This window comes from Leptonotus elevatus, chromosome 17 (assembly GCF_054856555.1).
Source record: "Leptonotus elevatus isolate MCC_2025b chromosome 17, RoL_Lele_1.0, whole genome shotgun sequence".
NCBI lineage: Eukaryota > Metazoa > Chordata > Actinopteri > Syngnathiformes > Syngnathidae > Leptonotus > Leptonotus elevatus.
The window spans coordinates 5,937,895-5,954,681 of NC_141255.1; the positions used below are offsets into that span (position 1 = coordinate 5,937,895).

Sequence of the window (16,787 nt, forward strand, 5' to 3'; positions counted from 1 at the left end):
TTAAGCCACCCAAACGTAGTCCAAATTATACATTTTTTAACTGGCTCTTCATTTTTTACATTACTTTGAAATCTTCCGGAAGTGTGTCGCTTACTTGCCGTTTGACTTCCTGTGTGGTTGTCATGGGCAACACGGACGCTGGGAGACTCCACACGGTCGCGCATGGGGCTTCTGACGCGAATTATTGTGTTTTAAATTACATTCCTGGCAACTGTTTGAAGCGAAATGGCACCCAAGGCTGCCAAAAAAGGCGCAGCAGCCAAGAAGACCGCCGCCGCACAGGGCCCGGAGGTCCAGACATGGGAGAGCGGCCTCGCCAATGCGCAATTTGACGAGGTTTGCATGCGAGCGTTAAACGCTAAACATTGCTTGGAGGACCTGTTCAAACGTTTTGTATTGTGTATAATACTTCATTCAGGTACATCTCAATCAATCAGAAGAAGGCGGAAAAGTTCAGTTCAAGAAGTGGACTTCATATAAATCCATTAAACACATAGGATAATGCTTTTTGTTTTGTTTATGTACATGGTGTTCAAAACATACATATGCATAACCTATAGGCAAAAAAAAAAAAAAAAAGATTTATTGAAAATAATGTACAGTGAATTCTAAGGAAAGAAGCAATGACCGAGAATAAGTAGAACAATAAAAAAGACGTTGCACAAAGGAAATCTCCTGAAAATTGGCATCTACTCCACAAGGGGGCGCACACTTTTCACGAAGCCTTTTCAAAACGCGCCTAGCAGTTTGCCGCGCGCTGCCCCACATAGTGCACATCCAAGAAACCACCTCGTCCCATGTTTGCCATTATGTTGTAATGTTTCCAATAACTTTATTTTTATTTTTTTATACGTGTAACTGTTGTATGTCCTCGCTGTCATTGCAGGATAACTGGAAAGCGTGCGTGTGCGTGCTGGTGGGTCGAGATCCACATGACGAGGAGCTGATCCGGATGCTGGCTCGGGCTGTGCAGCAACCGCAACGCAAACTTTTCACCTCGCTCGCTTGGGAGGACACTGAGGCCAAGGTAGCTAACGTTTGAATTATTGTATTCATTTGAATGCATAGATTTATCCATTTTGTTGTTTGTCCGTTTGTGTTTGAACAGATTCGTGAATATGGGAATCCCAAAGCAAAAAAACGTGACGCCTTTCCTCAGTACTATGAGGTTTGTGATCAAGACGCATCAAGTCTCGCCTCTCCTCCGCCTCTGCAAATGTTTGCCGTGCGCTTCCGCAGGTGACCGAACCCGCCAGGGAGCTGCTCGAGGCCCGAGAGGAGATCCCCGCTGAGCTCATGGCGCAAATAGTCAAATTCATGCTTCTACAGATTAAAGACAATGACCACCTCAGGCGAAAAGCGGAGCAAGTAAGAGACCTGAGCAAAATGTGCTAACCCGAGTTTTACATGCTTGTTGACTGTTCAGTATGTCTTTTTTTGTTTGTTTGTTTGTTTCTATCAAAGGTTGCAGCTGCTCCTGCTGCCAAGGAAAAAGCAGGAGCGAAAGGCAAAGACAAGAATTTAAAGGATGAGCCACCTCCTAAACCCAAAACAAAACTTAAACGCAGGGATGATGTCGAGCCGCCCAAGTACATAAGTAAACATTATTATTATTACCTAAAATATTTGGTCATTGCCTGAAGATTCCACAGACAATCACTACTTTTTGGCTAAATGAAACTCCTGGACTTAGTTCCTTGGGGCCGAGATGCCACAACTTTTGTTGAAATGAAACTTCTTAATGTACATCAACATGGTCCCTTGACATTGTTTGTGTCGCCGCAAAGATGATGAGCCGACCGACGGCCCTCAACACTACGTCCTGCTGGTGGGCTTCCACCAGCCCCGGCTGGTGGGGACGCTGGATGGCGCCGGCGTCCACGTCGACAACGTCATCAGGCTGAGCGGCACGCACGCATCCTGTGACGAGGACCCGGAGCAGGATGAGGAAGTCTCTGAGCCCAGCGGTGAGTGGGAGAAAAGGAGTTGCTCATTACAAATAATGGACTTTTGTTTATATATATATATATGGCAATGACGGATAGTAAAAGGTAATAATAATAATAAATACTTCTAGCTAAAAATACAAGTAAATTGAGCAGGGGTTTGCAACTTGCAGCTCTGGAGCCACATGTGGCTCTCCTGTGGAAAAAAAAAGTAGAAATTAATAATTGTTTTCACTTATTTGTATATTTTTTTAAATAAAATATTTTTTAAATCAATTAATGATTTAGATGTTAAAACAATGAATAGTTAAAAAAACCAAACATATCAGAGTCTAAGTTTTTAAGTTGTGGGGGAAAAGTTTTTAATAAATTACCTAAAAAAAGTAACCTAAAATGTCAAAAAATAAAAGAAAGGCAGAAAATGACCATCAAATATTTTTTGGAATTGAAAATGTTCAAAAACAAAAGAAGAAATCCCAAAAATTCCCATAAAATGTACACAAAATTGCAACCCAAAAAAGTCAGATAATGTATTTTTTAAAAAGCAGAAAAAAACATTTAAAAAGTAACTATAAAATTTTCAAAAACAAAAGGAGAAATCCTGGAAATTACATTAAAATGTCCACAAATTTGCCAAAAATATCAAATTTACAGGCAAAAAGGCAGCAAAAAATGTATTGAAAAAATAGACATAAAATGTCAAAAACAGAAAGAAGAGGGGAAAAGGGGACTATAATATGTCCATAAAAAGCAATAAAGTCTCAAATGTATGAAAAATTACACACACAAAAAATCCAAAAACTAAAGACGTAAGGTAGAAAGAAAATGTCAAAGTATTGGATGCTGCATATTTTTGTGTCGTTTGTGGTGCAGCTCTAATTAGCTCTCGGGCCCTCAATACATCAGACTAAAAACACAAACGCACTGTTTCCTCCATCTTCTCATCATCACCTTGTGAATATTTAGTTTTCTGTCTTCCATCAGCGGACGAAATTGCCGCCGAAGAGGCGAGGGCCGCTCAGGCCAAGGTGCTAGACAACTTCTGGTCAGCTCTGAGACAAGTTTTAGACAACGGAGGGGCAAACTCCAGACTCCACAACGTGGCTCAGCTGGAGTACTCCGTCCCAGACTCGTTGATGCCCTTTGACCCGCAGGATCCCGAGGCTCTGGTGCGTCACCGCCCACTTCCTGTGACAGTCTTTGGCGCTGACGTCTGCTGCCGTCCGCTTGCAGGTGTCCGTGGCCACCCAAATGTTTGACGGCGTGGCCAATCTCATCTATGACTGTCTGGATTGGCGCAGGCAGCATCAGCACTATTTGGACAGCGTCAACTTTGTTCGTGTGCCGTCTGTACTCTCGGGGCAGGATGTTCCGCCACCTGTTGAGGTACACACACACACAGCGCTGGTGGGCCTTCATACACTCTAAAAAGAGTTGGTAGTAACCCAATTATGGTTCAAAAATGGGCCGATCAACTTTAAGGGTCGATTTGACCAAATTTTCTGGGTTATTTTACACTAAAAGACCCATTTCTTGACTCAAAGTTGGGTCAAATTGACCCAAGTAGAGGCTTGGTCCATTTGTGACTCATAATTTGGTTATTTTTGACTCTGTTGACAGTTTTTAGAGTGTAATCAGTAGTACCAGTACATGTTACATAAAATAGAGCAATGAGACTCAGATTTACATTTTTTGCCCCTGGCTAGCTCGCCAGCTTGCTTCCGTCGTCTGATTGGTTGGTTTCTATTAGGGGTGGGAATCTTTGAATGTCTCACGATTCGATTCCGATTTTTTGGCTCTGCGATTTGATTCAGAATCGATTTTTGATTAAGAACAATTTTTGATTCAAAATTATTTGATTGACAATTATTTTTGCTTCAATTTATAGATGTTCAAGGAATCGTAAAGATCTACTCCAGTCTGAAGCGCTAATTAGCATTAGCGCGCTACTCGCGTCACTTTTATCTCTCAAAAGAACGGCTCCACGCTGCAAAAAAACAAATTTTATTGGAATAACTTGATCGTGACTTTTTCCTTCTACTCTCCAGTGTATTAGACCGCGTGGAACCACACTGCCCCTAAGTGGCCAAATCGGGTACAACATGAACAGCGCTCCCAATAAAGGCACACACAAACAAAGGGAAGAGAGTATAAAATAATTTAAATAAAATCGATTCTGAATCGTACTAAATGAGAATCACGATTCTTATGAGAATCGATTATTATTATTTTTGCACACCCCTAGTTCTTATAAATGTGATGTACACACACACACTATTCCCAGACCTTTTTCATTTAATTGTGTTTCCTGTCAGACTGGAGCTACTGTGTCCCCACGCTCTAAGAAGTCAGGGCGTCCGGCACCTCCAAGTAAGAGCATTCTTCATCATCATCATCATCATCATCATCATCATCATCATCATCATCATCATCATCATCATGTTCATCACAAGCCGACTTGATTGTTGTTTTATTTATGAAATAGAAAAGCCGCCGTCATCTCTGACCACCGATGTGGACATGAATCACTACAGCGGCCTCCTGGAGCGCGTCCCGGCCGAGGCCTGCTCCGTGCCGCTCATCTTGCACTGCATGCTGGAGCAGGTTTGCGCGTCTTCAGACATTTTGACAGATTCCATAATTGCCGCTGTGGTGCATTAAGAACCCGGGCCTTCACCACAGGTTGTGCTGACAAGCGAGCAGCCCCCTCCACCGCAAGCTGCGGACGACTCTGAGCCTCAGACCGCTCCCGGTCTGGATCATCACGTGGTCGCCCAAATGCTGCACAACATCCTGCCTCAGGTTGAAGCAGAAGATGAGAGGAGAGACTTGCTGCATTGTTTGTTGACCTCAGTAGAGAGAGAAGAAGACAGGGAGGTGCAGGAAGGGGGACAACATATTGTAAATAATAACACGGCAATTATGTCTTCTTCATATTGCCACTCGCGTTCCGTCTTAGATGCTTAAGGAGGAGTTTGGGGTGGAGACGACGCCAAGGAGGTCCAATCAGCCTGTCATTATCAGACACCATGATGAAAGGGCACTGCGCATGATTGGCATAACTGTAAGTCAAATGTGCGAATTGAACGTGTCCGCCTTCCTTCGCTTTGCGTAAATGCCAAAAGGTGAGTTTTATGACGAATTACCGATTGTGTGAAGTGCAAGCCAGGGTTAATATAGTTTGGGAGTTTTCATTTCAGTTTTTAGGGCGGTTCTATTAGACTGTATTCATTTTAGTTATTTAAAAAATGCTTACTTTAAATTACTTTCAGTATTAGTTTTCATTTTAAAAAAAAGTGTAGTATTTGTGTGCAATATTTAATTAACTCCACGGTAAAATGACAAAAAGTAACACATTTCTTACCTAGTGTTGCCGAGGAGCGATGTCCTCTGAAGATGCTTTTCTATTGGCTGCTGCTAGATGACGACATTTCTGTGTGACACTTTCAAACGTCCTTATTTTGGTTAATATGGGGAAAAAAATCACTTAAAATCAGTACGTTTACCATAAAGTCACATTTAAAATCAACCCCAAAGGCTTATGTATTAAATGACTTACCAAAGACTAAAATGAAGGACATTTTCGCCAATGTGCTTTTGCTGTGTAGGGGGTTCAAGGTTTGGATCCAGCCCAGGAGGAGGCGTCCATGATGAAACGATCGCCCGAGTGGAAGCTCATCAACTCTGTGGCTCAGCGGCGTTCCAACAGCTCCTGCTGGAGGGCCATCAAACAACAGCTCCAACGCCAATGCACCAACGGTCTGAAATAGAATATAAATATTTTGTGTGTTTTTTCCTCCGCAAATATATATATATATTTTTTTAACTGAACCTTGCTCCACAGACAAAGTGTCATGGCCGCTGGCGGAGCGCTTCTTTCACCAGAGCGTGTTTGAGAGCATGCTGCTGACCGGATTGGATGACGAGGGCGTTCTGGGAAAAGACTGCAGACCTTTGGGAATGGTGCATCATTCCAAAAAACACCCCGTCAACCCCTGGGACAACCCGTTGTCCTTTGCTAAGCAAAAACTTCGCAGCCTGCGCAAGAAATGTGTGTTTATTCGGTGAAACGTATTCCGTTTGGGTTCACGTTGTCATTATTTACTTTTCTCCACTGTAGGGCCAACGTTTCTAGAAGAAGACTCTGATTCTACAGAGGTGTTTTGTATTTTAATCTTCACGTGTCTTTTATTATCTAAGTGCCACTTTTAGAGATTCATTTTTTTTTCTCCGCCCAGTTGGATCTATCCGACATTCAGAGTTGCCGACTGAGGTCCCTCAAGGACTGGCACTATGTTGAACACTACGAGGCGGCTATCTTACCTCAGGTGACCTCCGGTTTTTTGATGAGATCATGATCTCGCGACTTGTCGGTTACATGGGACGCTTTGTTTTTGCCGCAGGCCCTCCAATCAGCTGCCCAGCAATATCGCTGTCTGGACACACTCAGAGGAAGTCATAATAATGTCATGTACATTTTCTGCCACAATCCTATGAGTCCTGATCGCTTGTGCAAGGAATTCTGGGATGTAGCCATTCACACGGATGTCAAGTTCAGGTCAGAGTGCAGTTGTTGGATTTGCTTGCAACATGATAAATGTGTGATTTGTATTATTATTATTATTTTTTTTAATAGGACGTATTTGGAGCATGTGGCAGCCACAATCAGAGACTGGATTGAGAAAGAGGAACTGATGAGGCAGCCGTTGGAGATAAGTCCTGCGCAAGCTTCAGAAAGTACAGCTGAGCATAAAAACGAGAGTACCGTCACATTATAAATGAATAAATTGATCATCTTGGGCTTGATTAAAACATTACAGATTTGACAGTGGAAGATGATGAGCCCCCGGAGCTGTATGTCACAAAAAATTCACTCAAAGTTTGTAGCAACTCGCACGCACAAAAAACTAAAGAGCACGCATGTACAAAAAAATATATTGACTCGTCCTTCCAATTGGCAGGCTTCCAAGCTGGAGGAGGAACGGCTGAAGGAAGAGGAATCCAAGAAAGGCAAGAAACCGGCAAAGGCGCCGGCGGGCAAGAAGCCGCAGCCGGCGGAGGACCCAAAGAGAAGCGACAAATCTGGCAACACGGGGAAGAGCAAAACTGCCACCAACAGCTCCACGAGCGCTCGCTCCGACCAATCGTTTTCCAGTAAAGGGGACGACGGAGATGAGGCCAACGATGTACGAGCACGGACGAGCCATGCAAAGTGTTCCCAAAATAGTTGTGATATTTAGCTTTATGTGCCTCACTTGTAGGGATTCACAGGTTTCCACATGGATGGATTGTTGGTCCATCTATCAGGGTGTCTCCAGTACATATTCCCTGCATCCGGTGGGCATGTTACCGTGGAGACCATCAGCTACGTTGGAGGTAAAGTCGTTTGCACATTTTGTAGCTTTTTAGCAGGATTATATTTAACACTCAATCGTCTTGAGATATGAGTGAGTTGATTTTCTTGTTGTTGCTTTGATTGAAAGACAATTACACTTGGTGTGTTTAAAACCGGCCCCAAATTGTCTAAAGAATCCCACTTGAGTTCGAGGCAAGACCTACCACACTGCATTGCGATTGGCTGCTGCAACACTGCCACCAGGTGGCCAAGGCGGGCACACCTGAATGAGCAGCATTTACTGTAATTGACGCCGCTGCAACTCACACTAAAGACATGTCACCGTAGGTTCCAGCATGCTGAATGTGGCCGTGAAGAAAGATGGCCACCACTTCTACACGCACATCAACCATATTGTCCATACAGCGAGAAATGACGTTAAAGGTAAAGATCCACAAGAGCATTTCACTCCAAAAGAGCATCCTGTGAAGACGGCTGCAGCGTCCAAGCGTTCATTCTCGGCCTTGCTGGATAATGGCGTCCGGCTGTCTTATACTTTTGAATACCCACCACCAGAGAAATGCAAAGGTTTGTGATGAATCGTGAGTTAACTAGTGACGTCATGCGATTAATTACGAAAAATTTTAATCATCGGACGACCCTAATTTTTAATAATCTTTTTTAAATTAATTTAAAAAAAGTATTTTTTAATTTGTTTTAATAAACTTGACTTTTCCTTAAAAAAAAAGACACTATAAAAAAATTAAAGGGCATCAGGCGATTAATTTTTAATCATAATCGCATGACTTCACTAGTTATTATTCACCAATTTTATACCTGTTCTAAATGTACAATAAAACAAAATTTCTAGGTTTTCTCAAAAAAGTGGGAAAAAATGTCAAACTAATAGAAATAGTTCAAATGAAATTTTGGCGGCGATAGCCGTCAATGGCAGTGAATGAGTTAAGCAAGTGGAATGTCATTTTCAGTTGACGGCAAGTAGCAAAATGGCCTCCCCCTAAGAATTATATTGAATTATGTCGTAACAATATGTTTTAAATACAACATTTCATAGTGCTCCTTTTCCTGTTAAAAACACATTATACAGATTTATTTCTATTCATTTAAATAGGAAAATAAGATTTCAGATGGTTTTAAATCACAACTTGAATTTCAATAAGAGTCCATAACAGTTTCAAGAAAGGTCAACATTTTCAGAGATACATTGCAATCTATGATAAACAGGAGAGAAAAAAAAATCCACTACTTTGCAGCCCCAGCAGAGACTCTCATGGAAACGCAAGAGTCGACAACCTCGGGAGCCCCAGCAGAGGGTCTCAAGGAAACAGAGAAAGAGCCACAAGAGTCAACAGAGTTCGCAGCCCCAGTAGAGAATCTCAAGGAAACGCAAGAGTCAGCAGGAGCGGAGCTGGGAGACGATCCGAAAAGCGAAAACAACTCTGCGGAGGCGCAGGTTGATACATAATATGAATGGATGTATATATGACAGTGTATATATATTTACTGTGAATGTGTTATTGCGTGAAGCCATGTGAAAGCCAACCACAAGAGCCCCCAAGTCCACTAAACAGCCTCAGCTTGTCTATCCCGAGTGGCTTACTTGTGCAGTTCATGCGTGAAGATGGTTCGTGATGTCGTCGTCTTCTTCTTCTTTTCTTTCAACTTTCACTCGTTTGCCATACCAAAATCAAAATGTGTGTGTTGTGTCCTCAGAGAAGCAGCATATGCTGGTGCGATTGAGTTTTCACGCCACGGGTGACCAGGACCCCTCTTTTGCCAAAGAGGCGTCCCGCATTGTCACCAGCCAGGGAGCTGTGATTCGATACATGAGGGATGGCTCCAGTGAGGTAAACGCGCCAGCACGCACATGCTTCTCTGTGGTTGTTAATTCACTTTTCTTTTTTCTTTTTTGTGTGTTGCAGGTGCTCTTTGCAGACGGCGCGGTCAGTTCCAGCTTAGATTCTGGCCCAGTGTGGGTACAAGAAATAGAAGAAGACACCACAGATGGCAAGGAAATTGCACTGAATATAAAGGCGGGGGGGTCAACCCCCACATTTTCTTTACACTAATATGTTCTTAAGCAGCCCCGATAATCTAAACACAGTATTCTGATTAACTCATTCACTGCCATTGACGGCTATAGACGTCAAAAATTAATTTTTACTATTTCTATTCGTTTAACATTTTTTCCCACTTTTGTTAACAAGAGTATGAAAACCTAGAATTTTTTTTATTGTACATTTAGAACAGATACAAAATTTGTGATTAATCGTGAGTTAACTAGTGAAGTCATGCGATTAGTTATGATTACAAATTTTAATCGCCTGACGCCCCCAATTTTTTATAATGTTTTCTATTTTTTATTTATTAATTCATTGCCATTGACAGCTATAAACGTCAAAAATTCATTTAAACTATTTCTAATAGTTGAGTTGAGTCTGAGTTAACTAGTGAAGTCATGCAATTTAATTACAATAAAAAAAATTAATCGCCTGTTGCCCCTAATTTTTTATCATTTTTTATTTTTATGAATTTATGCCAGTGAATGAGTTAATATTGCGTTTGTAGAATATAAACAAAGCAGCAAAATCCACCCATCGTCGGCCATCATCAAAATGACATCACAGTCGCTCAGGGCTTAGGTCACGGCCAATCATGGATCAGCTTGAGAATGTCACATGACCATACTGAGAAAACAGGCGAGCCCTGATTGGTTGTTACCTGAGCAACTGTGATGTTATTTTCAATTGATAGCTGAGATGGATAAAAACGGGTGGACGGGTCTTTCTTTCAAATGATGTCATTAGCTTGTTTTGGGGTTTTTTTGGTAGACATTTTATGTATCAAACGTATTAGTAGGTGTTGGCAATCGGTATCTGTGATTACTCAAGAGTTGAGTACATGTAATGGTATTGGTCAAGAAAAAAGTAGCATTGAGCTTCCCTCATATATATGCATATATATATTAGGACTGTCAAAATTATCACGTTAAATTTGAGCAATACAGTATTGTGACCTGTATATACTTCTAGAACAAAATCCAGAGAACCAGGTTACCTCTCCTCCTCGAGGGTTTTGGGCAACGACGACACCCTGCGGTACTCGTATCTGCACTGTCGGTAGCACACACGAACAGAATCCCGCCTGCTCTCTTCTAACCTACAAGACTTCGGACCCGGTCACTCACGATGTGAGAGCCCTACCGCCGCTACACAGGCGGCCTGGTTTGCTTGATCGTCTTGGGTTTCTTTGCATTCACTTCCAGGTGATGCTGAGCCGGGAAGATCTGGTGGTGACGGTGCAGAAGCCAGACGGATCTGTGAGCGTCGATCACGCGGATGGAACGAGAATCACTACGTTCCACCAAGAAAGGCCGCCGCCAAGCATGGGCGAGGAAGGATGTGAAACCCAGATAAAGGAGGAGAGCGAGAGGGTGGTGGTGGTGGAGAGGGTGGTGGTGGTGGAGAACGAGGCCTGCGCCACTGTGGTGATGTACCCAGAACGACACGTGGCTGAAATCTGGTTAGCGGATGGGACGGTTATCACCGGGAATAACGAGGGAGCTTATGAGGTAATTGATGTGTGTCATTGTGTAGTTCCTCAATTATTTTGTATGGACTTTTGCAGATTTTTCTTTTCTTTTTTGTCAAAGGTGGTCCCATCCAGCGTCGGGCTCCTGCACATCCAAAGTGATGGCAAGTGTATCTACTCCAGTGGACCCCCTCAGGGTGACCTCCCCTCTTACGTCATGAGTCACACTGACAAAGTGGTCTGTGACATAACAGACTTGGACGGAAGCTACTTTCAGGTGAGCTGCAGTTCAGAGTTTTCAAGGTGCACTATTGGGACACTCCATTGGCACACGGGCTAGCAATTAGCATCTTTGTGGAGATGTTACCCAATAAGGATTGGTTGTTAAAATACAGCTGTCATGAGGGACATGATTGGTTGTTAAAATACAGCTGTCATGAGGGACATGATTGGTTGGGGGAAGGTGGACCCAAATGCAGAGAAGTAAGGCAGTGAGACGGGAATGAAGTGCAATATGTGGAACTTTAATCAAACACAGGAAAAAAAAGAAAAAGGTGAACAGACAACAATGGTTGCTGTGACTGGACAGGACTGGACGTCGTGACTGGACTGGTCGTCAGGACTGGACAGGACGCGACTGGACAGGTCGTCAGGACTGGACAGGACGCGACTGGACTGGTCGTCAGGACTGGACAGGACGCGACTGGACTGGTCGTCAGGACTGGACAGGACGCGACTGGACTGGTCGTCAGGACGCAAATAGACTGGTCGTCAGGACGCAACTAGACTGGTCATCAGGACGCGGCTCGACTGGTCGTCAGGACGCGACAGGACGCGGCTCGACTGGTCGTCAGGACGCGACAGGACGCGGCTCGACTGGTCGTCAGAAACCGACAGGACGCGACTTGACTGGTCGTCAGGACGCGGCTAGACTGGTCATCAGGACGCGACTAGACTGGTCGTCAGGACGCGACAGGACATTCAAAATCAAACAAAACCCCAACAGAACTGAAACATGACACCAGCAACAACTGTCCTGTAGACAGATAATTTAAAAAAAAAAACAAATGCATTGATTCTTTATCCCCCTTGATGCACCACTGTAGACCTTTTTATGGACTACTAAAGATTCACATTTTCTTCAGGTGTTAGAAGACGGCCAGGTGACCGCGCACGTTGTCGACCCAGCTTCGAGCATGCTGCAAATGGAGCAAGAGGATGAAGACAAAAAGATGATGTCAAAGCCCCAAGACCATTGTCCTAGGTGACACACACACACGCGCACACACACACTCAGTGTGATATTCCACTTGACTGCTTGTTTGTCCGCAGGCTGTTCCTGGTGCACGAGGACGGTTCCGGTACCGAGCTCTTTTGTAGGCAAGCTGTGGAGGAGCTGCTGTGCCAGGCCCACTCGGACCCCACTGTGGTTCTGCTGAAAGACCCGCTGCCAGACACACAAGGTGAGTGACTGTTCATCCCACGCTGTAACGACTTATTGCTACAACATGCGTTGGGACTGCTCCAGGCGAGTTTGGCATCACCATCCTGAAGCCCAGTATTGAGAGCGTTCGGTCCAAGTGGGTGCACGTGAAGCTGGAACCTGACGTCATACCCCAGCGCCTCCAGAAACACATTGAGCAAGATTCCCCTCGCGTCGAGGTACTGGACAATATGATGCGACGATCCCTTGACGAAGTACCACAACTTAGTTCTCAGCCTTTACTTGGTTAAACTCGACCTTTTTGTTTATCACAGAAGCCTCGCAGTCCTTCATTTGTGACCACTGCAGGACAAGGCCACAGTGTGGGAAAGCGGGCCGTGGCCAGTGTCGATGTCCGCAACTGCCCCAAAATCCTGGAGATTCGGGAAATTTACCAGCACAGGGCTTTAAGCCCAAAGCTCAAAAACTTGGTGGACACGCGACTGAAGGCAAGTACTGACGGTTGCGCGCCGTGTTTGTCTGATGAAAGATTTTGATAACTTCTCCTTGTTAGGAATATATTGAGAGCTTGATGGAGAAGTCCCAATGGTCTGCTGACGTGATGCTCAAGGAGCCTCGCACTGAAGTGGAGCGAGCCCACGCTGGGTTTCTGCTTAGTCAGGTGCCGCTAGCTTGATGCTAACGTGTAATGTGAAACACTGTAGGCAGGCTAATCGAAATGAGCAAATGTGTTACACTACTGCTTCTTGTATACAAAGTCTTTTTCAGAGGAAGCGGATGAAGCCCGCACCAATATAAAAAGGACCCCAGGTAAAGGGAGTCATTAGTCATGCCTGAATTGAATGTCCTTTTGTCTCATTGGCTGCTGTCTGTCCACAGGGGACATTGGCAGTCTGTACAGAAAGGCGGTGCAAGCTCCAGTCCAGCTGTTGGATGATTTGACGGACACCACGATGACGGCCAGCATCGGGTAGAGGCCATTTTGGTACTTAACGTGATGTCTTTGGGATCTCATCATTGTGTGGTCTTCTTGCAGCTGCACCCATTTTAAGGAGTCAAAGTGGACAGACACGTTGGAACAGTACAGGTTAGCAGACATGTCGCTCAGCTTTTCAAGTCAAGCCTAGTTTGTGTAATTACTAGGGGTGTCAAAATGAGTGTGTTGATTTTGAGTTAATTTAAAGATTCTTTAATTCCACTATCTTTTTTTTTTAATGCGCGATTAATGACCGCCCCATACTTGGAAAGCCTGTACTGGGGGAATTCCTGCAGCAGACACGGCCACGTTGAAATTTAACAGTAATAAATGTAGCAATAATAATGCATATATTTGTGGAGACTGGGGTCAAGTTGTATTTTACAATTTTAAAAATGTCTAGAATTTCACAACTTACTTCATGTGAAAGATTAGATAGCTCTTAATATGAAGAGAAAAATGCACTGAGCTGTCACCAATGTCTCACAAATGCAATTATGCCATCTAGTGGCAGAAAAATGACCTCAACACAAATCAATATTACACTAGTTTTTTACAATAAGTACTTTTTTTTTAAACTAAATTTTGTGAATTAATATGAAATTACTGCATCAAGTTTCTGGAAAATCTACAAAAAATTACAGCATTTTCTTGCTTTTTAATTTTACAGTATTTAACTGTATACAGCAATTCATTATGGGTAAAAAAGTGCATTATGGGTAAAAACAAAGTACGGTAATTAGCGGTCAAATACTTAAATGTTTACAGCAACTATGTTTCGTCATGTATTTACGTGGATTACAGGTAAATACCGTAAAGATTGTCGGGCTTTGGCTTTTTTTTTTTTTTATTACAGTACATCTTTGTAATTGTAACTAAATATTATGAATTATTATGAAATTACTGTATTAATGACAAGAAAATACAGCCATATTTCTATTAGTTTAATATTTTACCCACTTTTATGTTAAGAAGAGTATGCAAACTTTTTATCGTACATTTAAAACAGATATAAAATTTGAGATTAATCATGAGTTAACTATTGAAGTCATGCAATTAATTACGGCAAAAAAAATTTTTATCGCCTGACGTCCCTAGTAATTACAAAAGAGAGGGGGAAGGGAGAGGCAGTAAAACAGGCCATAATTTCGATTTTTGTTTTTCTGTATGCGCGTGTCTCTTAGACAGGAGCTGTTTGAAGTGAGGGCTTGTGTCGAAGCGCTGAGGAAGAAGATGATTGTGCCTTTCTTTCACCCAGAGAACAACTTATTACACCAGGAAAGTGTTAACCTAAACTTGTTAACCACTATCCGATCATAACCACGTTTGCTCATACAGTGTGCGTTAAGTGCTTACTTTTACCGTTTACTGTATTCCAGAATTATCTCCTCCGTCGAAGTCCAGACATTACCAGGCCAGTCTTCAGCAGCCCAACATTTTCCGGGTCCGATTATACGGAAGAGGCCTTCCAGAGGGACGTCCTCCCAAAAGAGTACCGTAAGTATACAGTATAATATATCTTAACTGTGAACTCTTTCCGAATTTGCGGAATTTCAGTTCTAGATGACACCGTCGAACCGCCGCCGCCGCCCTTGCACCCAACACCTTATTCTACCAGGTTGGTCAACCGCACCGTCGGCTCACATCATTAATAAGAAGCTAACGTTCGCCATCTGCGTTGATGCTCAGTCACCCAACAGCGAGGAGCAGCAGGATGCCTGGCGTGTCTCCTCCAATCACAGCAGGTACGTAAAAATGGATTTGACTGCCCTGCGGTGTGTTTACGCGAGTGTCCGTACCAGCGGTCAGCTTTAGGACGGACCCCCGCAAGCCTCTGAAGTCGGTCCACGTGAATGTAATCGGGCAGCCCAGGCGGACAAGCGTCAGACTTCCACCCTCAATTATCAGCTCCAAACCCTTCAGTGTGCCCAATCATCACGTAAGACAGCCGCGCACATGTTTGTTCTACATACCAGCGTGTAACCAGACCAGTGATTTCCATCCCCAGTTCCGCTCTGTGGAGGAACCGGTGCGCCGCAGGTGTCGCACCATTTCACTGGCCGACCCCAACGTCATAACCAGGGGCTTCCAGCTGCGCCCGTCCAGCGTTGACTTCGGCCTGCAGAGGGACGGGACGTTATCGGTCGTCACCGTGGTCATGAAGAACGTGGGTGTCGACACCTGCAGGTGAGATGATGACAAAGCGTCAGCTTCGGATGTGGCGTTGAGGTCGCGTTTGCTACTTAATGGCTCACACTCGGCGTCGCTCCCAGGTTCCACGTCAAGCAGCCTCCGATCTCTTCTGGCCTCCGTGTCAAGTACCAGCCAGGACCTGTAAGTTCAACGATGGTCACGTGAGGGCTTGCTCAAACACATTCAGTCTGTTCCGTCTTGCTGTCTGACTGTCTGTCTGTCTAGGTGCCGGCAGGTTTGCACATTGAACTGAACATTGAGCTGTTCGCCATGTGCGAGGCATACGAGGGTTACATGGATCCCACCAAGTACATGTCCCACGACATTATCATCCCCACAGAGACCGACATCCTCTATCTGCCCGTCACAGCCAATATCCTTCAAATACGCGTGGGCCAAGCGTCAAGTAAGTTTGCCAGTTGTTCATTTAATTGTGACGGGCTCAAGGTAGTGCAGTCACATTCTATGCTACTATCAATTTGACTTCACAAAAGAAAATGGCTATTGGTAGCCCTTTATTCCCAATGTTCGGTCGGTGTGTTCACATCCTTGACTAAATTCACCCATCCTTCCTGAAATATTTTATGACATTTGGATGAGAGATTACTTCAGTTCATACAGCAGGAGACGTTCCAGAGCCCCCAAACAGTCCCGCAGTGTCCCAGCGAGCCACGGGCACGAGCAGAACCCGCCCGGCTCTCGGGGGCCCGCGACCACTGCAAACGCAGGTACTTGTGCGGAAAGTTCAACCAAAACTTGGAATATACCATTTGCTAGATATAGTATTTTTCTCTATTTTATTTTTTTATTTTTTTACAGGGCACCATAAACGCACAGCTAGTCTGTGAAGAATGCATCAATTCACCAAAAAGCTGTTTGTAAAGTCTGTTTTAAATAAAGAACGGTCAACTCTTGTGTCTGTGTGTGTGCGTCTATTTTGTTGCTTAAATTGTCATTTTATGGATGCTGTCTGGATAAAGTTGTCACCTCGTCGTTATTTGAATCGACAGGAACACCACCGGGTAAGCTGCTGACTTCATCTAAACTATTATTTTGTTAATCTCGTAAACCAAATGCTAATGTTATGCTACTGCAGGGTTTCTGTGGGTCATTAAAAAAAACATTATGTAAGTCACTAGTGACTTGTAATTTACAAAAAAAAAAAAAAGACCTGGAGTCCATGAGTTGCTTCATGTTGCTCCGAATTTGAAAAGAAAAATGGCATGTTTCTATCACCAACATCCAACATGAAACTCTAATGCCACCTAGAGGCAGAAAATTACCTCAATACAAATTTGGTAGCCATATTTGTCTACCTATATGTTAATAAAAGTATGAAAA

General features: G+C 43.7%; 1 protein-coding gene across 2 annotated transcripts; it reads left to right on the top strand.

The window, feature by feature from the left end:
• The first annotated feature begins 130 nt into the window (after positions 1–130).
• spag17 (sperm associated antigen 17) lies at positions 131–16,361 on the top strand. Of its 2 annotated transcripts, XM_086059243.1 has the most exons (47): positions 131–336; positions 887–1,027; positions 1,109–1,168; positions 1,240–1,368; positions 1,465–1,597; positions 1,788–1,967; positions 2,931–3,115; positions 3,180–3,332; positions 4,262–4,316; positions 4,432–4,550; positions 4,629–4,823; positions 4,906–5,010; positions 5,555–5,705; positions 5,791–5,997; positions 6,067–6,104; positions 6,185–6,274; positions 6,350–6,504; positions 6,583–6,683; positions 6,767–6,825; positions 6,908–7,132; positions 7,208–7,322; positions 7,630–7,869; positions 8,556–8,755; positions 8,830–8,926; positions 9,016–9,149; positions 9,225–9,309; positions 10,335–10,492; positions 10,568–10,873; positions 10,955–11,110; positions 11,979–12,097; positions 12,166–12,296; positions 12,362–12,495; positions 12,592–12,765; positions 12,831–12,938; positions 13,036–13,087; positions 13,157–13,247; positions 13,314–13,364; positions 14,438–14,527; positions 14,629–14,750; positions 14,811–14,871; positions 14,943–14,998; positions 15,056–15,192; positions 15,262–15,440; positions 15,527–15,587; positions 15,672–15,819; positions 16,010–16,174; positions 16,266–16,361. In XM_086059243.1, exons 1-47 carry the CDS (start codon positions 226–228, stop codon positions 16,292–16,294), a joined length of 5,991 nt encoding a protein of 1,996 aa, XP_085915369.1. In that variant the 5' UTR covers positions 131–225; the 3' UTR covers positions 16,295–16,361. The 2 variants fall into 2 exon arrangements, with proteins under 2 accessions (XP_085915369.1, XP_085915368.1); XM_086059242.1 differs by having other exon boundaries at positions 9,016–9,309.
• The last annotated feature ends 426 nt before the right edge of the window (positions 16,362–16,787 follow it).

Coding starts and splice junctions, on each gene's coding strand:
- spag17 (XM_086059242.1), top strand. CDS start 226: ATGGCACCCAAGGCTGCCAAAAAAGGCGCAGCAGCCAAGAAGACCGCC. Junction 337..886: donor CCAATGCGCAATTTGACGAG/GTTTGCATGCGA, acceptor CTGTCATTGCAG/GATAACTGGAAAGCGTGCGT. Junction 12,297..12,361: donor CCCGCTGCCAGACACACAAG/GTGAGTGACTGT, acceptor GGACTGCTCCAG/GCGAGTTTGGCATCACCATC.